The sequence below is a fragment of the Taeniopygia guttata genome, chromosome 1 (assembly GCF_048771995.1).
Source record: "Taeniopygia guttata chromosome 1, bTaeGut7.mat, whole genome shotgun sequence".
Lineage (NCBI taxonomy): Eukaryota > Metazoa > Chordata > Aves > Passeriformes > Estrildidae > Taeniopygia > Taeniopygia guttata.
Window position 1 is genome coordinate 17316410 of NC_133024.1, and position 27527 is coordinate 17343936.

Here is a 27527-nt window from a genome sequence, read left to right on the forward strand (position 1 = left end):
CGCGCTCCGATTGGTCGGCGCACGCCTCTATCAGCGCCCTTACGCCCTCTCCCCACTTTTAATTGGGCGCAAGCCTCGCCCATCTCCGCGGCGAACCAATCAGCAAGTGACTTCCGGTGGGGTGGGCGGGGCCGTGCGGCTGCGGCGGAGCGGCGCGTCCGGCCCGGCCCGGCCCGGCGGGGCCCAGCGCGGAGCGGCGGCGGCGGCGGAGCCCCGGGGCGGCCCCGGGCGCGGGCGGGTAATGGTGCCCGGCACCGCGGATCCGCGCGGGGGAAGGAGGGAGGATGCGGGGCCTCTCGGGGAAACAGCCGCGCTGCGGGGAGGGGCCGCAGCCGCGGGGCCTGGGCCGTGCCGGGCCGGGCCGTGCGCGTTGAACCGTGCGGGGCACAGGGCGCCGGTAGCCCGGGCACGAACCCGGCAAGGAACGCACCGAGTCTGGTCCCGCCCGGTGCGCGGAGGTTCCGGCTCGCTGCGCTCCTCTGCCCGCGGCTCCGGTGCGGTGACAGCGCTCACGGCCGGAGCCCCGGGGCCGCCGCCTCGCCCGGAGCGCCCCGGAGAGCCGAGCCCCGAGGCGGGGAGGCAGCAGGCCTCTGCAAGGAAACCACGCCAAAATTTCACAATCCCCCCCCCAAAAAAAAAAAAAAAAAAAATTCTGTGTTCTGCTGCTCTCAGAATCCCGAGAGATTTTGCTGCAGTAGCACTACAATTTCCTGGTCTGGTGGGGAATATTTTTTTGGCTTTTCAGAAGCCAAAGCAACAAGTTTGTGTTGGGTTAGGACTTGTTTTCTGCTTGATTTCAGGAAATGGTTGCTTAGAATGACGAAGGTTACATCGATGCTGGATAAAGATTGTTTATCTTTGTATCAGCCTAAGACTTACAGGTCTGCAAAACCGCAGTAAGGGCAAAAAGAAATTGGCTAGAAAAGTAGCTAATACCACGATCTTTGTTTCCATTTTTTTGCAGAGGCTTGTAATCTCTTCATGTAGCAATGGCTTAAGAAAAAAAGATAGTGTTGAAGACATAATTCTCTATTTCTTTAGTTCCAGGGCAGGTAAAAACCATTCTGGACAGCAGAAACTGTATTCAACTTTTTTTTTTTTTTTTTTTTTAATGTTGCAACAGCAAGCTGGGTAACAGAAAAAAATAAATACGGAGAAGAGTACACCCGGAGGTATCTGGATACTTAGAAGAAACATTCTTGCCTTTTGGGTTTTTTTGTTTGAGCTTTTTTTAAGGAAAGGGGTAGTTAATGTGATCATTAATTTTGCTCAGAAAACCTCAAACCTGAACAGAGCTATTACTTGACTTCGACTTTACTTTAAAAAGGAGTTAAATTATCTTTAGTTGAGATTTGCAGTAGCTACTTCATACCTCAACAACAAAAGGACACAGGTCGTGTTTGATTTCAGAGCACTTAACTGGGTTATTGCCTGCTTTGGTGACATGGTCTAGTTTAAAGTGATGTTAAACCTTTTTGAAAATACAGTTTCTTATTTTGCATTGCAATCGATGCAATTCTATGTTCCCATTAGGCTGTTCCAGCAGTAATTGCAGTGACAAAATTATTTGCTATAAGCTCCAGGTTCAATCTAATAGCTGTGGTTTAAAAACCAGGGCTGTTTCCAAACAAATGCTGGCAAAGCTTTGGTTTGGTTTTGGTTTGGAGTTGTTTTTTGTTGGGGGTTACTGGCTTTTAAAAGTACCAGTAAAAAGACACTAATGGTTTTCTTGCTTGCTATAATACAAAGAAAAACACTGACTCAACAATTAAGAAACTGTCAAATATGTTGAAAATGCTAAGAAGAAAGTACCCTTTGTCCTAAAGTGTAAAGGATAAAAAAGGGTCTTCATGGAAAGCAAAAAGTATTTTTTTTAAGTGATTAACAGAGTGAGTTCTGTGGGTTCTGTTGAGTCACCACAATATTGGTGGCATGAGGATAACTTCAAACAATTATTAAAAAACACTTTCTATACTTACAATCTAATGCATTATAAATAAACATATATATCCACCACAATCTTAACAGATTCACAGTACATACTATAAAAAAATCAAACAGAAAAACCTCTCACCACATTAACAAAATTCTTACAGTAACCCAAATAACAAAAAACTCTCCTCATAATAAACCTAAAACCCAAACCAAAAAAGTGTTTTACTCTGACCTACAAGGAACTTCATTCTCCCAATGAACTGATGAAAAGCCTTTCACCAGCAGTGTCACAAATGTGTCTAGCGTGTGGTATTCTAGGAGTCAGCAGGTGCTATAGGACACGTGAAAGCACGACGTGAGCTATTGCTAGTGCAAAGGTGAAAAAGAGGAAGTTTATTTTCTGACTCCAGCATTTATACTTTTCCAAAGGTGACAGTGGATTGGAGGGTGAATGTGCCACCTCTCCAATGACATTGGACAAACTACTAGTACATCAAGTTTCTCCACTTCTATGGAGGAATGTAAAACAATAGATTGTTTACAGAAAGTTGTGTGAGAAAGTTCTCTACAAGAATGTAAACTCAGAAAGCTTTAGAAAATCTTAAGAATCAAGGCAACACCAGGCTGGATGTTGAACCGACTCTTGCTTTGTTTCCCAGCTTTGCGGGCCGGAGGCAGCGATGGAGCGGTTCGGGGTGAAGTCGGCGCCGTCGCGGAACCGCTCCAAGACCGCTCTGTACGTGACCCCCCAGGACCGCGTGACGGAGTTCGGCAGCGAGCTGCACGAGGACGGAGGGAAGCTCTTCTGCACCTCCTGCAACGTGGTGCTGAACCACGTCCGCAAATCCGCCATCAACGACCACCTCAAGTCCAAAACGCACACCAAGAGGAAGGCGGAGTTCGAGGAGCAGAACATCAGGAAGAAGCAAAGGACTCTGACTGCCTCCCTGCAGTGCAACAGCACTGCCCAGACAGAGAAAAGCAGCGTGATCCAGGACTTTGTGAAAATGTGCCTGGAAGCCAATATCCCCCTGGAGAAGGCCGATCACCCCTCTGTGCGAGCCTTCCTGTCCCGCTACGTCAAGAACGGCAGCTCCATACCCAAGTCGGAGCAGCTAAGGAAAGCCTATCTGCCTGATGGCTATGACAATGAGAACCAGCTCATCAACACTGAAGACCGTTGAGAAGAGAACTGTTTTCATCCTTGTCGTGAAGTTTTACATATTGATGGTGTGGTTTATTTTTATATCCATGCATATATACAGTGTTACATATTGATTTTACAAGCTATTTTGTATTCTTGTAGAAATGACAATCTACTCCTGAACTTAGCGGTGTGCCGCAGATTGTTGCTAACCCTGCTGTGGACTTCAGAGCTACATAGAGCTCGTGAGGAACGTAGGGAGCATCAGGCATACACCTGATCTCTGTTCAGTCCAGCTGTAACTGAGGCTGAGAAAAAGGCACTTGAATAGAGGACCCCACTTCACAGTGCATCTAAGAAGACAGTGTGGTAGGGATTGCTACTCGTGGCAGTGGATTGCTGTGTCCCTGAGTGACCAAGAAGAGGTGCTGCAGCTTTGAAATGCAAGAAGCTCTAGGATGGTTAGTTAAAATATCACTGCTCTGTTGGGGGAGGACTATTGCAACTTTCTATTCAAGCTTGGTTTACGTTTTGAAACGGGAAACTTTTTTCTTCTAGAACTCTCTCTTATGCTGTTTGGTGTAACTGTGGATGTATTCATTATCCAGCTTAACCAGCCAGTCTCTTGTACTGACCTCTGAACTCCACTATTCTCATAAGGCTGGGAGTTCTGCAGGTTTGCCATGTGCTTTTCTAAAATCACCCTTCCTTTGTCTTGGTTTCACATGCCCCCTTCAATTTCGGTGCCAATATTTGAAAGCTGAGTAGACAAACCAGTGACTAAGTGTGGCTTGCAGTACAGCTGCTGTCAAGTGAAACTCATGCTGGACCAAGTTCTTAGCAGAGAAGATTAATGCCTTTTTCCTACTAGCAGGACTGAGCTAAATATAAATTGAGGATGGCAGAGGCACTAAATTGAGGAGTTGGGAAGGTTTTTTCTTTGTGCACAGGAGAAGAGGCTGCTCCATCTTTCAATGAAGGTCCTTTACACCTCTGGCCTTGTCATCAGCCTTTCACTCAAGGGAGGTGAAGTGATTAAAATAGTTTTTAAATCATTTACTGCAAAGACTCTTCAGTACTTGTAAACACAAGTAGGAAGGCAGATACACTTTGAATTTATAATGGAATTACAGACCTGGGCTGTATTTCTTACTCTGTGCCATGGCCATATCTGTTGGACTGGCAAAAAGCAAAATGGAAATTGAAGAATTTCAGTAATACCCTCTCCAAAATCTTGTAAACAGTTACTAAGCTATTCCAAACTATGATGCCAAATAGTTCACCTAACACAAATGTTCCATAAAGGTTTGGAATTAAATGAGGGAGTACTGTGCAAGGTGCTGGAATAAATTGACCTCTGCCCATTCTAGATCTCCTGGAGCTGCTCTGGCTTCAGACAGGTCCAAGCATCTCCCGGGGGCACAGGAATCCTCCCTCTCCATAGGTACAATGGCGTAAGGATGCTTTAACTCATGAGGGTGGAGCTAGTAGTGCAGGTTCCCTTCCCCAGCAGAGTTTCGCAGCAGTTTATTTACAGCAATACCAAGGAATTGCTGAAAAGACACAAAATAACCAGATTATTTGGGGTTTAGAGCTATTTCCCCAACAGTCTCTTTTGCTGGCTTAGTAACAACTAATTTTTTGTGCAATTAGTCTGCAGAAATGCACTTGTGTTCCATGTCCTGCTATGAAACCTGCTGGAATGAATGTACAAAGTTAAAAAGCAGAAGGTTTCTTATCCATGTGCATCAATCCAGGGGTACTCGGCCCACTGCTGGTCTAGGACTTGAGACAGAAATAACAGTAGCAACTTTTTAATCTAATCCCAGAGATCAAGATATGCCTTCCTAAATATATTTTTTTATTGCACAAGCTTGGGTTTAGCTTAAAATCCTTAACTGCCTTGGGCTAGAACTGTTTAATAAATCTTCTGAAGCCAAGTGAAAGGTAAACTGCCAATAGCCTTTTCTGTCCTGACAAGAACTGAAAGTATTTTCTCACAGCTGCTGTTTCCTTACAGTGAAACAACATCCTTGCTTTAATTTTTAATCTTTATTGAAACCTCAGCAATGCTAGCTTAGAATTGAAGCAAATGGAGAATGATGGGATATTGAGAAAACAAAAGCAGCTAGAGAAGTGGGATGATCAAAAGGTAGGAATTTGGGCTAGTTCACTCAGTTTTTTGCTAACATGGGATTTTTCAGGCTGCAGCCCATAACAATTTTATATATGAATAGATACTGTGTGTTCTTCCCTTGACTGACAGACATTTTGAAATGCTTCATGGCAACATTAAAGAGGCTCCTGAATAACTGAAAAAAAGAAGAAAAAAATCAAGTTGCTTTCAAATTTACAGTTTTACATTAAAATGAAACAATGTTCAAGTGTAATGAACTCAATTTTCAGGACATTGCTGTCTTAATAATAGGATATTTTCATTTAAAAAATAAAGCCACAATACTTCTCAGGCTTTTTTAAAAATCAGGACGTTGATCCATTGCAACAAACATTAGTAATGGAGTAAAGTTATGAAAAATAAAGCACTTCCAGGTCATCTAGAAAGAATGAATAAGTTTAAAATCATGAACTTAACCCAAATCATCAAGACATTTTAAAAGAAAGTATGAGCAAGTGATTGCATTGTGTCATGAAACATGAGTCCTACAAACACTCAAATTCAGAACATAATTTTGCCAGTATGGCTGCAATTGGATAAAACATAACTTTCTTTTAATTGCTGTTGATCTCAGGGAAGATTTACAGCAGAAGTTTTCTCATCGATCTAAACCTAAAGAATAACTAAATCCTAGTTTTGAGGCTGTGATGGAGTTGTCTGAACAGCCACCATAGGGGATTAATTTCTTGTGCAAGAATGTATTTCCTGTACAGAAGAAAACTCTCAGAAGTAAAGGGAGGGTGGTAATAGTGTCAGTTTTTCACTTTACATCCAAATGTAAGGACAAGCTCTAAGGGAGCTTTCTGCCATGTGGTTTTAGGAATATATTTGAACTCTAAATGTAATAGGAAAAAAACAAGAAATATTTTCTTCTCTGACCAATACTTAAACTAATTTAGCCAAATTAGCTAAAATTACTCCCAAGCATTTTTCTTGAAACAACACTTGCAAAGAGTAAAATACAAGCAGGAGCATTCTCTGTTGTGTGACTCCTTACACAGACATACCATGCTAGTTTCAGCTTGCAGGTTCTTGAAGACGCAGGAGCAAACTTCAAAATGTTTAATCATTTTGAAGCCTGTCAATTGGCAGGTCCCACAGGAAGGTGAAGCATTCAGCATAATAAAAGGGAATTGTTTTTCAGTGGAGAGAGAAACTTATTCTGTACAGTATGGGATATTATGATAGAAAGGCTGGCTTTAGCCACAGCCCACTTTAGCAATTCTGTTGAACTGAAGAGTGAGATGCTCCCTGTTAGGTTTTGCAGAATAATGAACTGATTTTCAGGAAAAAGAAAAAAAAAAAAAAAGCTGGAAGTTTGGTGAGGAAAATCACTATTTATATTTACATATAAAAAGAGGCAAGGCTCACTGTTGTTGCATTCACATTGTACTCACTGCTACTTACTCTGTGTAATTTGAGTGCTTGTTGTCTTTGTACAATTTTAAAGTCGTGTCTAACTTTCAAAATATTTTTATTTTAACAAAGTTTCTCACTGTAATAGTGCTGTTAGAGTTTAGTCTTTTTTGGTCTAATGAAGATGCTTTATTTTTGTTTTGATGGTAGGGATGTTTTGTTGATGATGAGTGGCCACAGAAATGGTTTTATTTAAAAAAAACAAGTCATGAACTTATGATTAGATACTAGAGTGAGGCTGAAGATACCTGGGTCCTGCAGTGCCACGAGACTTCCTGTAGGAACCGTAAGACCAGAGTAAGTGATTTACGTTTTTATATTAAAACAATACTGAAGAGAAATACTTTACATTGTAAAGTTTTCACTTGGTAATGAAAAAATGGTCTCTTTAAAAAAGAAATAAAGGTATTCCTTTTTTATAGAATTTATGCATAATCTCTTATTTTACCAATCAAGTGGATTAAGAACCTGTGGTAGTTCCCATAGAGCGGTGTAAGAAATGGATGGGGACAGGAAAATTTAAGGAGCTGCTGCTGTAGCCTAAAGTAACATCAGATATTGAAGCATTTGGTTGATTTACCTCTGCAATGACACTGAAGTCTGTTTCAGGACTGGTTATACAAAACCTGTTTCCTGTCAATTCCTGATTTTCTTCATGGTGACAGAAATTCCCTAATGATGCCTTCTGCTCCAAGTGAATACCAGGTGGAATGATTGTTCTGCATTTTGACACTGCAGTAAATAAGTACAGGATCTTGTAGCTAGCCAAGGCCTCAGATCTTTTCAGGAACGGCTTCTGCAATATGGAAGAATCCAAAAGGGTCACAGTTTGATCCCTCTCCCTTGGGGACCTCATTAAAATTGAGCAAATAACATCAACCCATCAAAAATTATCACCAAATGTGGGTTTGATTGTTTACACATTTCTTTTCCTGAATTCTGACCTGTCTTGACATCTCAGGATGATAAATGATAAATTCAGGCAACCTCTTGACTGATGAATTTATGAACAATTATTTTCTCATTTTCAGTAGTTTCCAGGTCACAGCACATTAAGATCAAGTGCTTTTTGTTGTGAAATGGAAAAGCAGAATAGAAATAAACATACCCTTTGTAAAATTATCTTGTGTGGACAATTCGTGTATGAAACAGCACATGCACACTTGCAAAATAATCGTATCAGCCAGGATTTCTGTGGAAGATGCAGAACCGGGTGAAGCAAATATTTAAAGTTCAGTAATTAGGCCATGCTAAATTCTGATGGTATGATTTTACGTTTTTAACTGAATCAAGGCAGTTCAATCCATATCCAGGATGCAGTAGGATCAAGTACACACAGCTTTCAGGCCACAGTGATACTGATTATTAGGTCTGACATTTGTTATTGGCATAGGCTGAAGGAGAGACAATCTCTGACAGTTCTGCTTTTTTTTTTTCCTCATCCCACCACTTTTTTTACAAGGGGTTTGGAATCTGTGGCTCGTGTGGCCACCACTTTCATATCTACAAGCACATCTCAGGTAGAAGCAGAAAGTGCAGGATGAGAGTTGGAATACAGAGAGCTACTACAGCTCAGCTGAAAATACTGTTCAGTAGTTCTGTTCAGAGCTGGGATAAAAGTATTTAGGGACTTCAGAGCTTCTTAGGAGGGGTTTGTAAATTGGTTTTCCTCGAGTGTTTTTTTTTAATCTGTCCTTCAGTGTACAAAATAGCTCCAGTTCAGCATTTGATTTCACTGCAGTAACTGACATCTTCTTACCTTAATTCTTCTATAATTAGCTTTAAATTGCTTCCTCCCTTCCCTTATTTCTGAAGCCTGTCATTACCTCAAAACAAATCCAACAGACAACAAACCTCCAAGTGGAGTTTAACCAGCTCTGGACACAGTGAACTGAACCCCCTTGTGAGAGCACCCAAGCTCAGCCAACAATTCAGGACCTGGCTCAAGATGTGTGCTTTGGTTTAACAAGGCAATATTGTGAAGGAGTTCCATCAAAATGAAGGAGCTGACCCCTCCTCTTACAGAGAATGACAGGAGTAAAGCTGCAGGGGCCACCTTGGCTGGTGCAGCAGCAAATCCTGAGCTCTGTAATCACCAGTGACAGGCAAGGAGCTGATGGGACACTGGAACACTGCTGTTCCTTTAAGGCACTAAAACCTCCTTCACACAGTGTTAAAATTTTCAGCAGACTTCCTGGAGCCCACTCTCAGATCGTTGTGTGTCACTCTGTGGTTTCCTGCAAACAGGAAAATGCAGCCCCGAAATAGAACATTGGTCTTGTGAGAAGAAAAACTGAAGTGGGACAGAAAGAACATTGCATAGATTATGGTTGGGTTTTGCTTTTCACTTGCATTCAGTAAAATACCACCAGCAGTGGCAAAGGGGACTGAATCAGGTAAAGAAAGTTTCTATTTATAGCAGTCCTCAGGTCTGAATTTCACCCCATGTTCTTGGAGCTTTTTCCTCCAAAATAATCATATCTAATACTGAGAACTATGCTAGTTGTGTTTAAATAGAATAAGTTCTTTGAATTCAATTGCACTGAATGAGAGTTTTTAAATACCTGACATCTCTCTTAGGATTCAGCAAAGTTATTGAGTAACTACAGACAGTGCAAATCAGTGCTCATCTGGTGACATCTTTTTCTGCCATCTCCCTTTCCTAATTATACAGTTTAGGATTAGGACTCTCATTCCTTACTTTGACAAATACTTATTTTATATTTATTTAGCATTTACTGTCCCTTGAAACATGCTTTTAAAGCAAAACTATACTCTTGCAGTGTCTCAAATCCATGGACTGAGTTAAAAAACCAAAATTTAAAAATCTCAATTACCATTTGGAGATCGAAAAGATCTCGTTTATATCTTAATAATATCATAAAAATAGAATGGCTCAAGGTGGTAATTAAGTCTCATCAAGAGAAAAGCTTCCCTGAATAACCAATTTTTCTCTCAGAGCTGGCTATGGATGCAACCACCAGGTGTCTTCAGTGCAAAAAATGCAATTTGTAGTAGGAGTGTTTTGGGTCCAGTGGAGCCCTGCTGTGTGTGCAGTTCCACTCAAGGAGTTTTCTTCCATAAATATTTTCCATTTACACTGGATTGGAATCCTTGTCAGGCTTTTTCAGTTCCTCACAAACATCAGTAGAATTCTCCTGATCATCACACACTTCAATCAAACACAACATTTTTGATAGAAAAAAGAAATCCAAACACAACATTTCAGAAAGTTGTTCCATTATTTTCTCCAAAATATTAATCTGGGGGGAAAATCCTGGTAATTTAGGCTTTGGTAAGCATTTCCATTATAAGCAGAGGTGACAATTGCTATATATGAAATTCCTGTTTACCTTCAATTTAGTTCTAAGTTTATGAAGAAATTTTGCACAGGCAAAAGTTTTTGGGAAGGTTCAGCTAATTGTTTCAATGTCTTAAAAATACTTAGGAGAAAAAAAAATCCTAAAGACATGCTGAGAAAGGAACATACAAAATCTGAATTATTTGTCCTTATGAAGATGCTGAGAACAAGCAGCAGAAAAAAAATCATCCCTTACAGTGCAGATTGTTGTGTGAACAGTGAATATTTTCAACTTCTTAGTTGATTAACATTGAATTAGTCAGCAGAAGCACTGAATATGTTTAAAATTCTGCTTTGCATCCCTGCTCTCTGCTATCTTGCTTTTTGTAAAATCAAAACCTCACCTGCAGGAGCATCTTTCAAGAAAGAAAAAAATCTGCAGCTTTGTTCATTACTCTATGAGGGGAGCCAGGACCCAGAGAAGGGGAGATGTTTTTTAAACCCTCAGGATCACCTTGTCTTTTCAATGCTCAGACAATAAAGATTTCTCCAGTTATGTTGATAAAAAAAAGAATATTCCTGTAGATTCTTCAGGTAACACTGGCTCAGAGCAATTGTCAAGTTTACAATAAGATGTGGCCTCATAATTAAACCTGTCTGTAGCTATTAAACATTACAGATGGAGAACAGAAACCAAAGCAGTGCTCAGTGCACCCTGGAAATAATGGGTCTTATTTTATTACTATAGCAGACCCTCCTAATTTGACTGAAGAAGATGATAATAACTGAGAAATATTCAGTAACTGACTAGATAAGAACTCCAGCACCTGAGGACAAACTACTTTTGAACCATGGCTGATTTTTTTGGTAGCATTCAACCCTGAGCTTGAAATCTGAAAATCCTACAAGCTCTAGATCCAGTCTGCAGTCAAATTATCCTTCATTTGACAGTGTATCTGCAATTATTTAGCTTAACCACATCTAATAACCATCCCACTTTCATCTTTGAATGGTCACAGTTTTTGAGGAAGAGGCTCTGCTAATTTGGACTGATGTGAGGACTACACTATGCCCAGTATCCTCCTGTGATAAAGCACTGCTAAAATCACACAAATTACCACAAATATCAAAATAATGTTTATAGGAGCATTACAAAAACAAAATTTTTGCAAGTCAGTCTCTACAGAGCCATGATGGAAACAATTTTTTTTTTAATGTAATTCCATCTTATTCCTTTTAAGCTTGTTTGGTTTTTATTTTGGTGAAAAGTAAGCTGGGAATTGAAGCCAACTTATTTAAGCTTTGTATCCACAGACAAAATGATCAGAGCCCCAGAAAATCCTCCAGGTATACACCAGAAAAAATACACTAGTGTTTCTTTAAAATGGGGGGAAAAAAGTGAAAACTACTAAAATTCAATTTCTATTTGCAAAGTTGCATTCCTCAAAAAATCCCAATGGTAATATAAATACATACAATTACTAAAATAAAATTTTCCATCATTCCTTGAGAACCATCTCTGAAGCTCACGGAAGGTGTTTAATGAGCTGCAGAACTGTTGTGCTCATTACAAGGGATTGAAGAATTGGAGATTCCTCCTTATCTGCTGCTGGAATGTCTTCATATGTTGGAAGACATGAGAAGCTCAGTACCCTGAGTAGCACAGCAGCAAAGTATTTGACAGCTATGTGAGAACAAGTGAAACAACTCCTAACTCTGCCTTCACATTTTGCATCGTATAAAGTGCCCTGTGCACTGATCCAAACTTCTTCCAATGCTTTTGTGGTGAACTCCGAGCATCTGTGTATTTTAACCAGGCTCTTTCTTCTTCTCTGAAGGTCAGAGGGACGTAGAAGACTCTGGTCCTTAATCAAGACCAAAGTGATCCGTGCTGAGAACGCTGATCCTGGGAGAGGAAAACACTTTTTAAGCCAACAGAAAGACACCTTAACACTGCTGCTTGTAAACTTGCAGTTTGTTGTGAGTGCTGATAATGTACAATGATCCTGGTTCTGACCAATGACAACTGAAGACTACAAATTAAAAGTGATACGTGTGCTTGGCTTGTAGAAGTGAGACTCTCTGGTGTGTGACATTGATTATGTCAAAGGATATTAGATCATTATGAACCCATTGATATTATGTTCCCTAGTTCAGTTCTTGGATTAATTTCTTTCTTGATGTTTTGCTTGTATGAGTAAGTTCCTGCCATTAACAGAGGGCAGATTGCATTCACTTCAGTGTTTACCAACTGACAGCTCTGTGTTCAATTTTCTTCATGCTTACTACCTGTCAGGTGAAGAGATGTTATCAAGATTTCCTAAATCTGAGGATTGTCAGCATCTCTTGTCCTGCTTGCCTGGAAAGTACTTGTGTGCCTTTTAAGCCACTTTTCTTCATAATTTCCAGAATTTCATCTGCAATGGAAAGTGCAGTGTTTACAAATGAGTTGAAATTGATTATAGAAGATAGTTCTAAAATATCTGTCAAGCTGTAAAGCAAAGTTTAAAAACTGTCCTCCTACTCTTTCAGACAAGAACATTTATGCAAAATCATCTCCCACCAAGCACAAATAAAGCTCACAAGTTACAAACTGAGGTTCAGTATTTTTCTAGAATTCTGTCTGAATTCTAATGTATGAATCCTCCTAAACTGTAGGAGGAAGTGAAATTTGTAGCACCTTCTCACAAAAGCTGCCTAATAAATCAGGTGTGAAAAATAATCTTGACATTAAATGATCATTTGTGGCCATGAAGCATTAGATCAGAAGGAATAAGTCCAAATCTTTTCTCTACACTTGTAAAATGAAAGACATCACATTTCCCACTAAGCTTTTTGGTTAACACCCCCATTCTCTTCCATAAGAAAGAACTGGCCTGGCATCATTAATTAATTCAGATTAATTAATCCACCTTTCAGACTTGGAACTGAACTCCTGCAGACCCGCTGGGGTTCCACACACGTTCACTTTCCAAACTAGCCTGGGGAGTTCTTAGTTTTGATACATTTGCTTGCATTTTTGGTCTAGCTGTGATCAGCATTTTGATTTATACCATGTAAACCTGGTTTGCCCATTGGAATGTTAAAGGACAGTGATCACCTGGATTATTTTCTTTAATTGTGACCATGTAGAATAATCCTCCTGGTGAAAGCAGGTCTGGTACTAATGGGAAAACCCTATCCATTACTTCTCTGCCCTGTTTGCCCCCAGCCCAGGATGCCTCTATTCCACAGCTTTTCACCTAGAAGAAGGAAAGCAAAGATTGTCATAATACAGAATGACAGAATTGTCACAACAACAGACAGCAGCATTACTATTTTTACTGTGTTTTTGAAAATTTTCCTACCTCTTCAGAAGGTGTTACCACATATGGTGGGTTAAACAGCAGTAGATCAACCTTCCCATTTAATCTTGGGGATAATCCTTTGACCTGTAGGTGAAGTTGATGATTGTGTGGGGTTTCTTTTTTGGAACATGAATAATGCAAATGTTTTGTAAAAATACAGTTACACAGTGCAGTTGTTCAGCCATTTTAAATCCCATTTATTGTGGCCTACCTACATCATCTTTTATAAACATATAAAAAGGTTAAAGAGATGAGAAAAATTAGCTTTTCTCCATATCAAATTTTGTAAGAAACTAAAGGTAACAACAGAAAAAAGTTCTAATTAAATCAGAAAAGGTTGAGAATGAAGAACTGCATAACTTTAGACAAAGGGCTATGATAATGTCAGACCACTATAGAATTCCTTGTCCAGCCTTTCCAAACTGTATCTACAGATTTATTTAATTAATACGATGAATTCTTAGAGCTTAATTTTGAATTTTAGAGCTTGAGGAGTTGGTTGGGGTTTTTCTGGCAGTGGGTGATGTTCAGAAGTCCCTTCCAACCCTAACTATTGTGTGACTCCATGATCTGCAGTATTAAAAAATTACACAAACTATGAAGGAGATACTATTGAAACCTCCCTCTTACCAAGTCAGTGATGACAGGCTGCAGGTGAACATTGTTAAGGAGAGCTGTGTCCTGGGTACAGTAAGCTGCCATGGGGTTGATATCTGTGCATCTAAAAGGGAAATATTACAAAGCGTAAGTTATAGGCTACTGTACCTGTAAGTTTAACCCTATGAACCACAAGCTAGTTTACAGAATCACAAAATATTCTGAGCTGAAAGGAACCCACAAGGATTAAACCCAGCAAACACAAGTGTAGGCTTAGTAATGTGTCTGGGAAATGGGAAAATGGATTTCGAGTCATAGCACTACACATTTGTTACTTAACTTGAAGTAAATAATTCAGGCTGCACCATAAGCTCAGAAATGCTCAACAGGCTCTCTTTGCTTTGATTTATGTATCTATAGAATTGAGAAAATAATAGTTTTTAAAATGTGAAAATTATAAATATGTATGAGAGAGCTAAGCATCCTGGGCTAAACATGCTTTATTATTGCATGCAACAGTTTAGATGCTGTTATACTTACATGTACAGTGCACTGGGTCCAAGGATGGAAGAAGCCAGAAATGTTGAAACTACACCAGATCCAGATCCTATTTCAAGGCAGATGTCGACTCTAAAGCGAGAACACTCTGGATGACTTTTTTTTGTAACAGATACAGAATTGGTCAAGACAGCATAATAGAACATGCTGTCTTCCCAAAAACGCTGAAGTACAGAATCACAGAATATCCTGAGCTGGAAGGGACCCCCAAGGATCATCCAGTTCAACCCTGGCCCTGCACAGACACCCCAACAATCTCACCCTGTGCACCCTTGGGAGCACTGTCCAAAGCCTTTCTGAGCTCCATCAGAATGGTGTTGTGACCATTCCCTGGGGAGCCTTTTCCAGCACCCCACCAGCCTCTGGGAGAAAAACCTTTCCCTGATATCCACCCTAACCCTTCCAGACACAAATTCAGGCCATTCCCTCAGGTCACGGAGAGCAGGACCATTGCTGGCCCCACCGCTGCGTCTCATGAGAAATCTGCAGGGAGCGACCAGGCTGGGGAAGGCAAGCGTCCTCAGCTTCCCCTGCAGGCCCTTCTTCTTCATCCCCGCAGCCCCTCTGCAGCTCTGCAAAGGCTTTAGCAGCCCTGTGCCAGCAATCCCCCCTCAGCTCACCCCTCCCGGCCCTTCCCCATCCCCGCAGCCCCTCTGTAGCTCTGCAATGGCTTTAGCAGCCCTGTGCCAGCAATCGCCCTCAGCTCGCTCCTCCTGGCCCTTCCCCATCCCCGCAGCCCCTCTGCACCTCTGCAATGGCTTTAGCAGCCCTGTGCCAGCAATCGCCCTCAGCTCACCCCTCCTGGCCCTTCCCCATCCCCGCAGCTCTTCTGGAGCTCCCTCACAGCTTTAACACCTTTGTTCCAGCAATCCCCCCTCAGCTCGCTCCTCCCGGCCCTTCCCCATCCCCGCAGCCCTCTGCAGCTCTGCAATGGCTTTAGCAGCCATGTACCAGCAATCCCCCCTCAGCTCACCCCTCCCGGCCTTTCCCCATCCCCGCAGCCCTCTGCAGCTCTGCAATGGCTTTAGCAGCCATGTACCAGCAATCCCCCCTCAGCTCGCCCCTCCCGGCCCCCCTGCCCGCCCTGCCGCACCGAGCCCCCCGCAGGCTGCCCGCGTCCCGCTCCAGCGCATCGAGCAGCAGGAAGGTGTCCTCGGCCGGCTCGTACACGTCCCGAAAGGGCCCCCGCGGGCCCAGCGGCCCGTACCGCGGGGTGGGCAGCGCCATCCCGGCCCGCATCCGGGGGAAGGGGAGGGACAAGGGCAGGAACGGGGCGGGACGAGCCCGCGCTCCCTCAGCGTCTCTCGGTGACACTCGGATGTGCTCGGCGCGGAATTGCAGCACCTGATGGCCTCGAATCGACATTAAGCACCCTCGGTGTGTTTAGCGTGCGATCCCCACCGCCGGTGCCCCTGAGGGCGGAGGGAGAGGGGCGGTGCTGCTCCTGCTCCTGATTTCGGTGTCGGCTTCACAAACTGTGTTTCCGTCACGGAAACGACCACAGGGAGTCAGCACAAACCCGAAGGAAAGAGCTACTGAGGAAGTTTCTGAAACCCTGATATTGCTATCCAAAAAAAGCTCTGTTTTCTAATAATTAAAGGACTATATTTCTGTGATTGTCGGCCAGCAACACTAGACAGCATCCTCATGGACCAAGCATCTGAACTTCGGCGCCACAGAAACACAGATTGGTTGGGTTTGGGAGGAACCTTAAAGCTTATCTCATTGCATCCCTGCCATGCCAGGGACACCTTCCACTATCCCAGGTTGCCTGGCCTGGGACACTTCCAGGGATCCAGGGGCAGCCACAGCTTCTCTGGGCACATGTGCCAGGGCCTGCCCACCCTCACTCAGTAAAATAATTTCTTCCTTATATTCACTCTAAAGCTATTTTCTTTGCAGCCACTCCTCATTGTGCTATCCCTCCAGCCCCTTGTAAATTGTCTCCATCTTCCTTGCAGTCTCGCTTCAGATACTGGAAGGCTGCAATTAGATTATCCTGAAGCCTTTTCTTTCCCAGGCTGAACAATCTGAATTCTCTCAGCCTTTCCTCCCAGCAGAGCTGCTTCATCCCTCTGACCATCCTGGTGCCTCCTCTGGGCTCTCTCCAACAGTTCCAGGTCCTTCCCATGCTGGGACCCCAGAGCTAGAGGCAGTACTCTAAGAGAAATGAGGCTCTGCAAAATTAAGAATTGAGGAAAGGTCACAATATGACATGAAATAACTCACACAAGGACGCTAGATGCAAAAGAGGGACGAAAAGAATGAAAAGAGAGATTTTATTTTCTGACTCTGTAATATATAGGATCTCAAAAGTGACAGTGGATTGGAGGGTGAAATTGCCACCTCTCCAACTACACTGGTCAAACTAACAGTCTATCAATTCTCTCTACCCACAAAGAAGAATGCAAAACAATCATTGTATAGAAATTGTATAATCATTGTATAGAAATGGTACAATCATTGCGTAGAAATGGTATAATCAAGGTATAGAAAACTTTTAGAAGAACTTTAAAACTGTCAAAAGAAGAAGGCAACAGGGAAAAATTTCAAGCCACAGATGGGGTTAATAATTTTCTCTACTCAGCAAAACCCTCAGACATTCTGATCAAAAGCAGAAGAAAGAGCTGAACAGATTCTACTTCCCATTAAATGTCTGTGTTGGATTATTAATGCCCTGAAGACTCAAATTCTGAGTGACTGTCTTGGTCAATGAAGGAAAAAGGTGTTAACAAAGTCTGTACAATCAGATCTCCAGAGATTAATATTTACAGATCCAAAGATGAGGTTTTGACTCAAGGATTGATTTTGTCCTGACATGGAAATGAAACCACCAAGCTTTATCTTAAAATAGTCTTCTTGCTCCACTATCTTAAAAATGCAATTATAGAAATTCAAAAGTTCAGAAAATTTCAGTTTCCAGAGTAAATTTATTCAGGCACCTTATCTTGTACTAATATTGCCTTTTAATGTAAGATGTTACTTTCTCTTCAGGAGACAATACCAGCTTTTTTTGGCTCCAAAGGAAATCTAGTAGATGGTCCTTCATTTCATCTGCCTTCCCAAAGATTTGCTGCTGTGCCAGAGAAACAAGTACTTGTAAAACATATTAGGCTTCCATAAAATTCCATTCCTTTGGCCAAATGAAGTCATGTTAAAAGGCAGAATTTGCACTGTGCCTGTATTAGGAAAATTAATTCTTTGGGTATATTTTTTTATTCTCTCCAGGTGGTCAAGCTTTGGAGTGCAGTACGAGAAATGACTTCACCTCCTTCAGCTGTACTACTTATTATTGTTGGCTGTTTCATACTTCATGAAATCTGGTTAATTCTTATTGGGGGCTTTTTTAAATACTTCTAAGTCCTTGTGGGTGCATTTTATAAAACATTTATTTTTACTGCTTATATAACTACCTACCTAAAATGTTTTTCTTGGTAGACAACTGTACTGTTTTTACCAAAACAGATTCTCTTTCAAATTTGGGAAATTGTTGGAAAGCTGATATTCCAGTTTTTCAGCGGAGCCTGTGCCATGTTATTAAACTGAGCTTTATGGAGATGAAGAATTGACCTTGACAGGAATCATAACCATTTGTTTACACTAAGCTGTATGGCTTCATCCCATCTGGAATTCAGTGCCATGCCTCTCATGCAGAATCCTTAACCCATTATTTCCTGCCAGCCCTCAAAGGCTTCCTCTGTAAAATTCACAAACATTTCACAGAAGCATCTCCTGGAAGATCCCTAGGCCCGTGCTGGACCTGGAAATTCTCATTTGCTGCATTTGAGGAAGTAGAACCACCAGGATAACTGCAAAGACAGAACTGCTAAGAGAAGGCTGGAAGGAACCTCTTATTTTTTTTCTTCAACTGAGCAAGTATCTTCCTAAAAGTAGATCATTTCCTTCATCAGAATTTCTAATTAAAAGATAACACTTTAGTGCTTTAATAATTAGAAACCTTGTAGATCTGAGCATAAATACAGAGGGGATAAGTTTTACACTCAGTCTTCTGGCAAGTATGTAAACTTAAGCAATTCTTTTCACAGTTTTTCTTGGTGGATTTGTAGGCAAAGAGAAGTTCTCATCAGCCCTTGTTCTGCTTGACTAAATAAAACATGCTCTTAAAATTTTCCTGTCACAAGACATTATTTTCATTTCTCTTACCACAGTTCTAGACTTTCTGCATATGGATTCAAGTCTGACTTCACCCTGAATGTAACTGGCACAAATATTACAATTAATACCTTATGGATGCTTTGAATCATTTACAAGCTTCATTATCTCTTGTGGAACTTTCGTGGTTCATGCTAGGCTCATGGTTGCACTTGCTTTGCAGAAATGTTTTTTGCCCTTTTGTGATCAGCTGGCCTTCCTAAGTTTTCCTCAATAATTTCCAAATGACTGATCATAAAGAATTCTGTAGCATTTTATTGATTTTAATAGTTCCCTTTTTTGCCTGCCTATTGCTCACATCTGATAATTTCATTTTAAATTGATGTCTCCTGATTTCTTGTTGTCATCACAGTGATGCCAAGGATCCTGATAAAAACACTAAGCACAATCAGCCCCAGGACTGAAATTTCAGGAGTCACCAGCAGTGACTGAATCTGTCACTATTCCTTTTCAGTATAGTATATGACTAACTTATATTCAGTTTCTTGTTCACTTCATGCTCCTGCTGCCAATTCCAGCTTAGTTCATACTTTTCCACATAACATCACATCTTAAGCTGCATGGGAGCCTAAGCAGATTCATTTTTTGGTGTTTAAAAATGGAGACAGACTCTGCAGTAAAGTAGAAAGGTGTCCTGCCTCTGCTCCATGGCCAAAATCATCACTCAGCTGTTATTCCTAATTGTTATCTCAGGTCAGTGGTACAGAGGTCGGTCCTGCTGTTTACCTTCTTGTCCTCTTGGACACATGTCCAAACTTTTTTGCTGTAGTATTTAATATCTTCAGTGGAAATATAGAATCATTAAATGGTTTGTGTTAGTAGGGAATTTAAAGATCCCCTCATTCCAGCACCCTGCCATGGGCAGGAACATCTTCCATGAGACCAGGTTACTCCAATATCTGTCCAACCTGGCCTTGAATGCTTCAAATTTTAATAATTCTTATTTTACATTATTTATTTTATCTTCTAAGACATAGCTTTAGTAGTGATCAGTCTTTTACCCTCTTTCTTTTTAACACTATCTCATGATTTAGATGGTTGTTTAACCAATGAGCTTTGAAGACTATTCCTGCTCTCACTCATTCCATCTCTTAGCTCAATCAAATGTTTTCATCTCATTCTGACCTTGGCATCCCTCAAATAGCGTGCTCATCACTTAACCAAGGCCAAAATAATATAATCTTTTTACTGCTTTCCTGGCTATTATGTAAAGAACTACTGCTGCTGTGAAAACCACTTGGATGTTATTCATTTCTAGTCTCTGGATAATTAATTCTTTTTCCAAGTGTCACAATTCCCCAAGGACCCTTTCTAATCATACCTGAGTTCCTCAACCTACCAAACAACAAACACTGGGGTTTATCCTCCAATAAAACTCCCCAATCTCCACAGGTACTGTCAGATGAGTCAAATCTCTGCTTACACACAGTTCTGTTGTATTTCTAAGGTGAACAGCTCAAATCTCTTATCATTTCCCTGCTTCCCTGCTGACTGATGAAAATCCTTGCCCTTCCATCATTCTGCAGTACATCATGGCACTGCTGTGGGATTTTTAGACCTGTTAAGGAATGGTCCAGGGATGACATATTAGAGAGCAGGAATGCTGGATGCTTGTTTACAGCCCTTCCTGAAAAGATCCTGGAGTGCATGTTAAGCTTTGAAAACCAATTGCAAGCTCTTGAAGGAATTATTACATCACTCCAACACTGAAATGCAGCTGCCTCAGGGGAAAGGCAGGGAATTTTTAACAGTGCATAGAAGTATTTCAGTACTTCAGGAGAGAAAGTGAATAATGCCATAATCAACTGAGCAGAAAGGGAATGTTTAGTAAGTAGTCATATATAGTTATTTTAACTGGAATTAGGCCAAAAACCTGGGAAAAACCTGCTGCTAATAGCAAAAATGAAATTGGAGTTTTTAAGTCACCAATGACCAAGTCCTTTGGTTTTCATTTGCATTTTAAGCTTCAGCACCTAAAGCAGCAGAGTTTCTTTTATAACTGGTTACCAACATTTCCTCCTTCAGTGAGCAGGAATGATGTTTGATTTCCCCAGCAACCCACAAGAAATTAGGTCCTATACAGGCCTGTACAGAGAAGCAGAAACACCACAGTCACTTGGTTATTCCAATCATCAATGCTAGAGAAAACAATAATTAACACCAATTTTGTCTCATTATAGGCCTCTGAGTGTGTTTAAATGCAGCACACCAGGTCTTTGTCTATTTAATTTACCATTTATCAGCTTAGTCAGAGCTGTAACCACTCTAGTGTTCATAAACATAAGACAGAAAACCTAGAAAACACAGTAATAATTGTCCTTCTACATTTCAGGATAAATTTATTGTCATCCATCAGAAAATAAATCAGCATCATGGAAAATCAGGGAAAATCGGTTTGAGATACCATAGGTGTACCTTAGGTTAAAAGGAGAGGAAATAAAATTTGAAATATTATTGTACTAGTATATATATTGATGTTGAGATATATAAGCATTATATATTTATAATGGTAATTTAAAAACCAGTATTTTAGGTAATATATGTTACCTGATGATGTATATATTTTTTTATATCATATTTTTTGTGTCCTGGTTTTGTAAAGAAGCTCATAAATGGGTGATGGAAAGCTGTTGAAGCCAGGAAAAGACTCAGACTTTCTGGAGAATATATTAGGATGGGAGACAATGGAAGAATAAGAATAAAATGTGATTGGAGCTTTTAAAATACTGAAAGTTAAAAACTACATCATATGAAATGAAGAAATTGAAACTGTGAGTGAATTCTCAGGGACTCTGAAAATTGAGGACAAGAAAGGTTTTTTCCCTGTCTGTATTTTAGTGTGAAAACCTAAGAAAGAGATATTAAAAAGGGTTTTTGCTTCAAACAACCCTTGAAATGCTGTTCAAAAATGACTTTTTGAAACCATACATTGTTCAGTCAAAAATAGAATAGCAAAATTTGGCCCTTAATGAGGGATTTTATGGCAGTACAAGCCAGGAGCAAACTGCCACCAACACGATCTGAGTGCAAGGGACTATGAATGACAGGCCATGCTTTCTATGGTTTTCCATAACTTTATATCAATACTTTAATTACTTTTCTTAGATTTTTTTAAGTAAGAGTAAAAGAAAATACACGGAAAAGCATGACTGAAAGAAGAAACAATATATTGTGGGAAGGAACCTGAAGATTAGCATATTCCTGGCTGAGTTAGCATGATCTACAATCAGAATGTGAGATTTGTGAAACTTTTTTTACTTTTGGCTTGTAACATTTTCATTGGACTACACCCAAATGGAGTCTTTGTCCAGTAACAACAACCTCCTTAAGTTGTCTGTTCTTCACACTCACACCTGTTAATATATTTTAAAGGAAATACTAAAAATACATTACAAGTAGAGACATAACATATGTCAGGAAGAATGAATGAGGTGATTTAGAATTAAAACTTTCAAGGTGCCTGGTTGGTGAGCCATGCTCCAAAGCACTTCAGGTTGACCTCAGCTGGATCCAGGAAAATTGCTGCAATGGATCCTTGTCACTCCTTCCCCCTCACCTTGGTCTCTTAGTATGAGGCTGAAGTTTGTAAGAAAAGTTGGAAAATATTTTGTGATGTGGTGGTGAGTTGAGACAAAGCTCTGGAGACCTGCATCTGCTGCATGTACATTTGGAGGGCTGAACTCAAAGATTTTTTTCCCTTTTGGCAGCAAATCCCCACCAAGAGGCATTCAAATTACAAAGGCTGAGAAGTTGAGGAGCACCTCACAGGGAGAAATTCCCTAGCAAGAAGAAACACAGAACAAACAAGGAAAACAAGAACAAAATGCTTTTTAGAAAGATCTAAACACTTCTCAAATTGTGTTAGATGAATTGCATTTTTTCCTTCTTTTCTGAGTCTGTAAAGATTTTCATCAGCTGTCACCTATATCAGTGGTAGTTTGAAATATGCCAGAAGATTTGAGGGATATTTGAGCTCTTTGGTGCCTAAAGACAGGGCTGCCAGCATCTAGGGGATTTTTGGGACTTACTTCAGGAAAGGGGGTACTAAGGTGGAGTACTGCTTCTAAAGGGAGTAAATCTGTAGTATCCTCACTGTGCAAAGAACAGCCTTTTGAAACATCACTTTGAAATATAATACCCTGAGCAGATGTTCAGTCAAACAAAGATTTAGAGAGAGATGTAAGTAAGCTCTAGGAGTTAAAATTTGGAATGGGAATAGAAATATGTAAATAGATACACAAATCAGGTCACTCTTTATTAGGTCCACAGCAATTGCACATGGAAATAAAATTTTTTATAAATCCTTTCTGATATTACATATGTTAAAGAAAGCAAAACTAATCAATCACTGGGAGATAGGCTGGTGGTCTGATTAATTAATGTAATTCTCCCAAGTAAAATTATTTTTTCTTAAATATGCTAGATGTTACTGTGAAACCTATCAAATAAAAATTGCTATAGCCATGTTTTTTTTCATTGCCAGCTTAAACGAACAATACTGACCTTGGCATGAAATAGTTTCTTGAGATTAGTGACTAGTTTTGGTTAAGGATCTTTGGCTGTGCTGCTGACCTTCATCCCCTCCCAGCCAACATTAATCCTCAGGAAATTTACTGCACCTTGATTGTTGTTGTTCACACGTGTACAAGCCTCAGGAGCTGGGGCAAAAATATAAGTTGTACACTGCATCAAGAACTCTTACAGCAAAACCCAAAGCAAGAACAACTTGGAACCTCTGAAAAATCAGAGAGGCAAATCAAATTATTTTGATCAAAGAATTAGTAACAGCCTTTGTTGTGCACTGTTCTCTCTGTATGAGTCTTGGAGCAATTATTGAGGAGTATTACAGAATGCAAAAAATGTAACCCTTGGCATTGACTGTCAGGGTCAGGCATTTCAACTGCTATCAACTTTGAATTGAAATGCCAAATACAATATTTTGCCTTGATGCAATTCTTCCAAGTACCATCCATCCTCCTTTCACTGGAAATGCTGCTAATCAGAACAATGCTTTTATGAAGGTATGAAATGAATGGGAAGGTTTTGGCTCACCAAAATTTTTCACTACCCATGGGTCACATAATTAATTCTTGCACTTAGCTACAGCTTGCAGAGGGAGATGATGAGGCAGACAGTTTGCACAAGACCTTACAAAAAGCCATATATAGAGTTATAATTTGAAAATGAGATACTTTTTATTAATAACGATGTTGGTGTTCATTCCTCAGGATTTTTTTTCTTCTCTGTGCTAAGGATGTGATGTTTATACCTGATGACGGTGTACAAACCACAGTTACCTTTTCTAGCACCAAGAATTTCATCAGATCTCCAGATACAGAAACAAATAGGAAGAAAAATGTGATATGATCTTCCTTGCTAAAGTTGTTTGAACTGGCAGTTCTGGGGGAAAAAAATTACACAAACCCCATGGTTGAAATCAGAAATAAATACTTAACTGTATCAGAGGTCTTACTGTTAAATTTGGATCTAAACTAAGCATCTTCTTTCTTCTGAAAATGAACAAACAAGAAGTTTGAGTGGGAAGACATCCTATTTTATCCACATCTGTTAATGCCTGTGGAATTTATTTAAGCAAAGACACTTTTCCTTGAAAATGAATGTCTTTAAAGGCCTTGGCAGATCCATCTTCTTCCATTTTTGTGACTTTCTTGTCCCAATCCTTTACCAGCCTAGGCTCTGCATTGCATTCTGGCTAAGGGAAATTGTATGAAAACCTTGGAAGTGCTGTCAACTGTGCAGATAACCAGTGAAAAATGTCAGGAATTAATTTTCCCCAAAAACAACTTATCACAACAGCTTCCCAGCATTCCCACGTCTGCCAGTCTGAGAGGCAAAATACCTGAGGAGAAGGAATAAAACTCCTGTGAAATATTTTATTTCCAGGGCAATTTCTGACCGTGTAGATGTGGATGGAGCAAGTGAAAGAGTGGTTTTCCCTAGAGAATAAAAAGAATCAAAGTGCTTTTTAAGGACTTCATGAGGACTGTTGGACATTTTTAATGACAATAAGTAGAGTCATCTTTCTTCCCACACTATCTATAACTTTGTAAACCTTCTGTCAGAGCTCTTTGCATGTAACATAAGTTGTAACAAAAATACAGTGAAGTCTTTACAAAATGAGCATTTTATAGATTGTTTCCCCTGCTACATTTTGATAACACAAAAGTACAAACAATTTGGCCTTTCTCAAGTTCTAAGAGGATTTTACTGGGATAAAATGAGAAGTTCAGCAGTTGTTCAAAACTAGTTTTAGTGTAGATTTAGTATCTTGCAGTGGAGGGGAGGAAGAGGAAGATTTTCAGGGAGATTGAAAGAACTTAATATGAAAATAACAGAATGTTATTGTTTTGGTCAATCCCTGACATGAACTGAAATGTTTTGTTCTCCAAATCTTACGGCATTTCAGTAACATAAAGTTTATCTAATTTCCAAATATTTGTTCTAGTATCACACTGACATTGGGATATGAGTGATATTTTTAGAAATAGCAGTGTAGGTAATAAACATTAATGATTTAACTAAGAGTAGAAAATTATGGATGGCTCATCACTCAACATTATTCCAGCTCCAATATCCCATAGTGAGGCAAAAATCCTCAAATATTTAGTTACTGATTAACAACAGCCAGCTTGAAAAGATTTTGAGAAATGCAGAGCTATTGACAATGAGGACAAGAGCACCAGAACAGGACAAGAACATCAGAACAGGGCAGGAGTGGGAGGATATTCCCATTACAGTTCTTTGTCTTACAGTATGTATAAGGCAGGGAAGGAAGTGTTTTATTTACTCATCTCCCAAACTTACCAAGCAACATCCATCAGCTCTGTCACTGCTGTGGCACAGGGAAGGACAGATTTGGGTTCCCTGTGGTTCACAGCCTGCAAATTTGGGGGCCACGGTGGGTGTGGGGAATGGTGAGGACGCACACACTGCTGGCCTGATTCAAAGCTACACAGAGCACCTGGCACAGCTGAGTCTTGGACAGGCCTTCAGAGGGGTTTTCTCTGACCTATTTTCTTGTGAGGTGATAGAGAAAATGCTAAAATCTACCATTACATCCACTTCCATGCACCTGAGGCATTGAGACTGTCCTTTCCCCCATGCAAGGAAGAATCAAAAAGCCACTGTGGTCATTCCTGACATGTCTTTAAAGGTATCCATGAGGCAGGCTCCAGAGTTTCCTAGGCACTCTACTACACATTGATACTTTTCTTAAAATTAGAAAGGACTTTTCAAAATGCCTGTCCCAAACAGCTCTCCTTTCAGTTCAAGCCCGGGACTCCTTGTTTCCACCAAAGAAATAAGATAACTCTTTGCAGCGTGTCCTGCAGTGGAAGATTGTTGTCATGACTGCCACTTTGGGCACTGTGGTGTTTAACACCAGCTGGAAATTCAACTCCAGATAAGCTCCTGCCCTTCCTCCCTGCTCCCTTCAGCTAGAGAGGGACAAAGGCAGACTGAGGGTTGAGATAATTTACTGAAAGCAAACAGCAATGGGGCAAGGAAATGCACAGTAGCAGCAGCAACCTGTTTGGATAGATCAAGATTAAACACAATCACACCTGATTCACTCTGTATGTGCCAGAACAAGAGGAAAACAATGAGTCCTCCTCTCTATTCACATCACATTTACTGCGCAGAAAAAGTTCCTCTCTTCATGCAGGACCATTTTTTTTCAAAGGGTTTCTTTTTTCTCTCTAGCCCTGCCAACATTCCTTTCACATGAAGAAACTTGAATAGATTTAAACCCTTGTTCAGAGCACAGTTTGCAGTACAAACATGCTACAGTTATCAACTCACAATGCCCAAACACACAGGGGCAAAACCAGACTGAGCTCCCACAACCTTATTTTAGAAAATGGTACAAAAAATAAATGTTCTAAAAGCAGATCACTATTTTGTCATCTATTCATGAAAAGTGGTAAAACTAGTGTTGTCTATAAGATTTAAGATATATACTCAATAATTAAAATGTTCAATATAAATATAAATTGTACAAAATAAAATACAAATTACCTCAGCACCCTTTTGCTTCATCTGCCTGGATTCCACAGGTTAGCTTTATAACACAGCCAAGGAGACAAGAGTTATTATTGAAATTCCACCTGTCCCCACTGGTATGTACCCAAAACTGAGGCCAAGTCTAGCATGATGTCAAAATGGATCCACTCACACAAGAACAGAATTAGCCTAACTGACAGCACTTGATGTTATCCAGACGCTCTTAGAAAAAGAAGAAAAGCTAAACTGGGCTGAATTTTTGCTAGGGAAAAAATGCAAAAATGATGTGCTTAGATTTCTGCTGAGTATTCATCTCTGAAAACTATTTTTTTAGCCTTCTCATCTAGAATGGTACGCTGCTAAGCAAGGGGATGACAGCAGTGTATACACTTCTTGCATCCTAGCTGAACACCAGGATAAATTCCAAGCACTTCTGCACTTCCATGAGTGCAAACTCATGGAAGCCTTATCTTGTGGGATGACAGAATAAACCCACAATCATTCAGATGTACTGCAGTGCCAGTCCCAAGGGGGTCTTCTGAGAGAACAAAAATCTCTTTTTTTTTGCATGTGGCCACTCATACTAGTTTTTAAGCTGTCTGAGTTTTTGTGGAGGCTGGTTTTGTGCATAGAGTGCCTGAAATAGGAATTGTTTGGAACAGAGTACTGGGTTGGATTTTTCAAGATTGTTTATATTTATCCATTAAAAAAAAAAAAAAAAAAGTAGGCTCTTCACAATTAAACTGGCAGAGAAGGAGATCTGAACCTACAATATACTGGGTTTTTTGTTGGCCATGGTTCCATGAGTTCCATTAGTGGAGAACTAGGTTACTAAGACAAAAAAGATTGTCACTGCTA

General features: G+C 40.4%; 2 protein-coding genes across 4 annotated transcripts; one reads left to right on the forward strand and one right to left on the reverse strand.

Moving 5' to 3' along the window:
- Positions 1–111: 111 nt before the first annotated feature.
- On the forward strand, positions 112–7793 carry CGGBP1 (CGG triplet repeat binding protein 1). The gene is made up of 2 exons (XM_030264018.4): positions 112–238; positions 2595–7793. The coding sequence occupies exon 2, from the start codon at positions 2616–2618 to the stop codon at positions 3117–3119; it is 504 nt and encodes a 167-aa protein (XP_030119878.1). The 5' UTR covers positions 112–238; positions 2595–2615; the 3' UTR covers positions 3120–7793.
- Positions 7794–11086: 3293 nt separating this feature from the next.
- HEMK2 (HemK methyltransferase 2, ETF1 glutamine and histone H4 lysine) lies at positions 11087–15757 on the reverse strand. Of its 3 annotated transcripts, none has more exons than XM_012570015.5 (7): positions 15568–15757; positions 14457–14546; positions 13950–14040; positions 13320–13403; positions 13073–13214; positions 12262–12389; positions 11087–11878 (listed from the first exon to the last, which is right to left on the reverse strand). In XM_012570015.5, the coding sequence occupies exons 1-6, from the start codon at positions 15711–15713 to the stop codon at positions 12283–12285; spliced, it is 660 nt and encodes a 219-aa protein (XP_012425469.3). In that variant the 5' UTR covers positions 15714–15757; the 3' UTR covers positions 11087–11878; positions 12262–12282. The 3 variants fall into 3 exon arrangements, with proteins under 3 accessions (XP_012425469.3, XP_041569695.2, XP_072780179.1); XM_041713761.2 differs by having other exon boundaries at positions 14457–14570; positions 15568–15743; XM_072924078.1 differs by lacking the exon at positions 13320–13403 and having other exon boundaries at positions 15568–15738.
- Positions 15758–27527: the final 11770 nt, after the last annotated feature.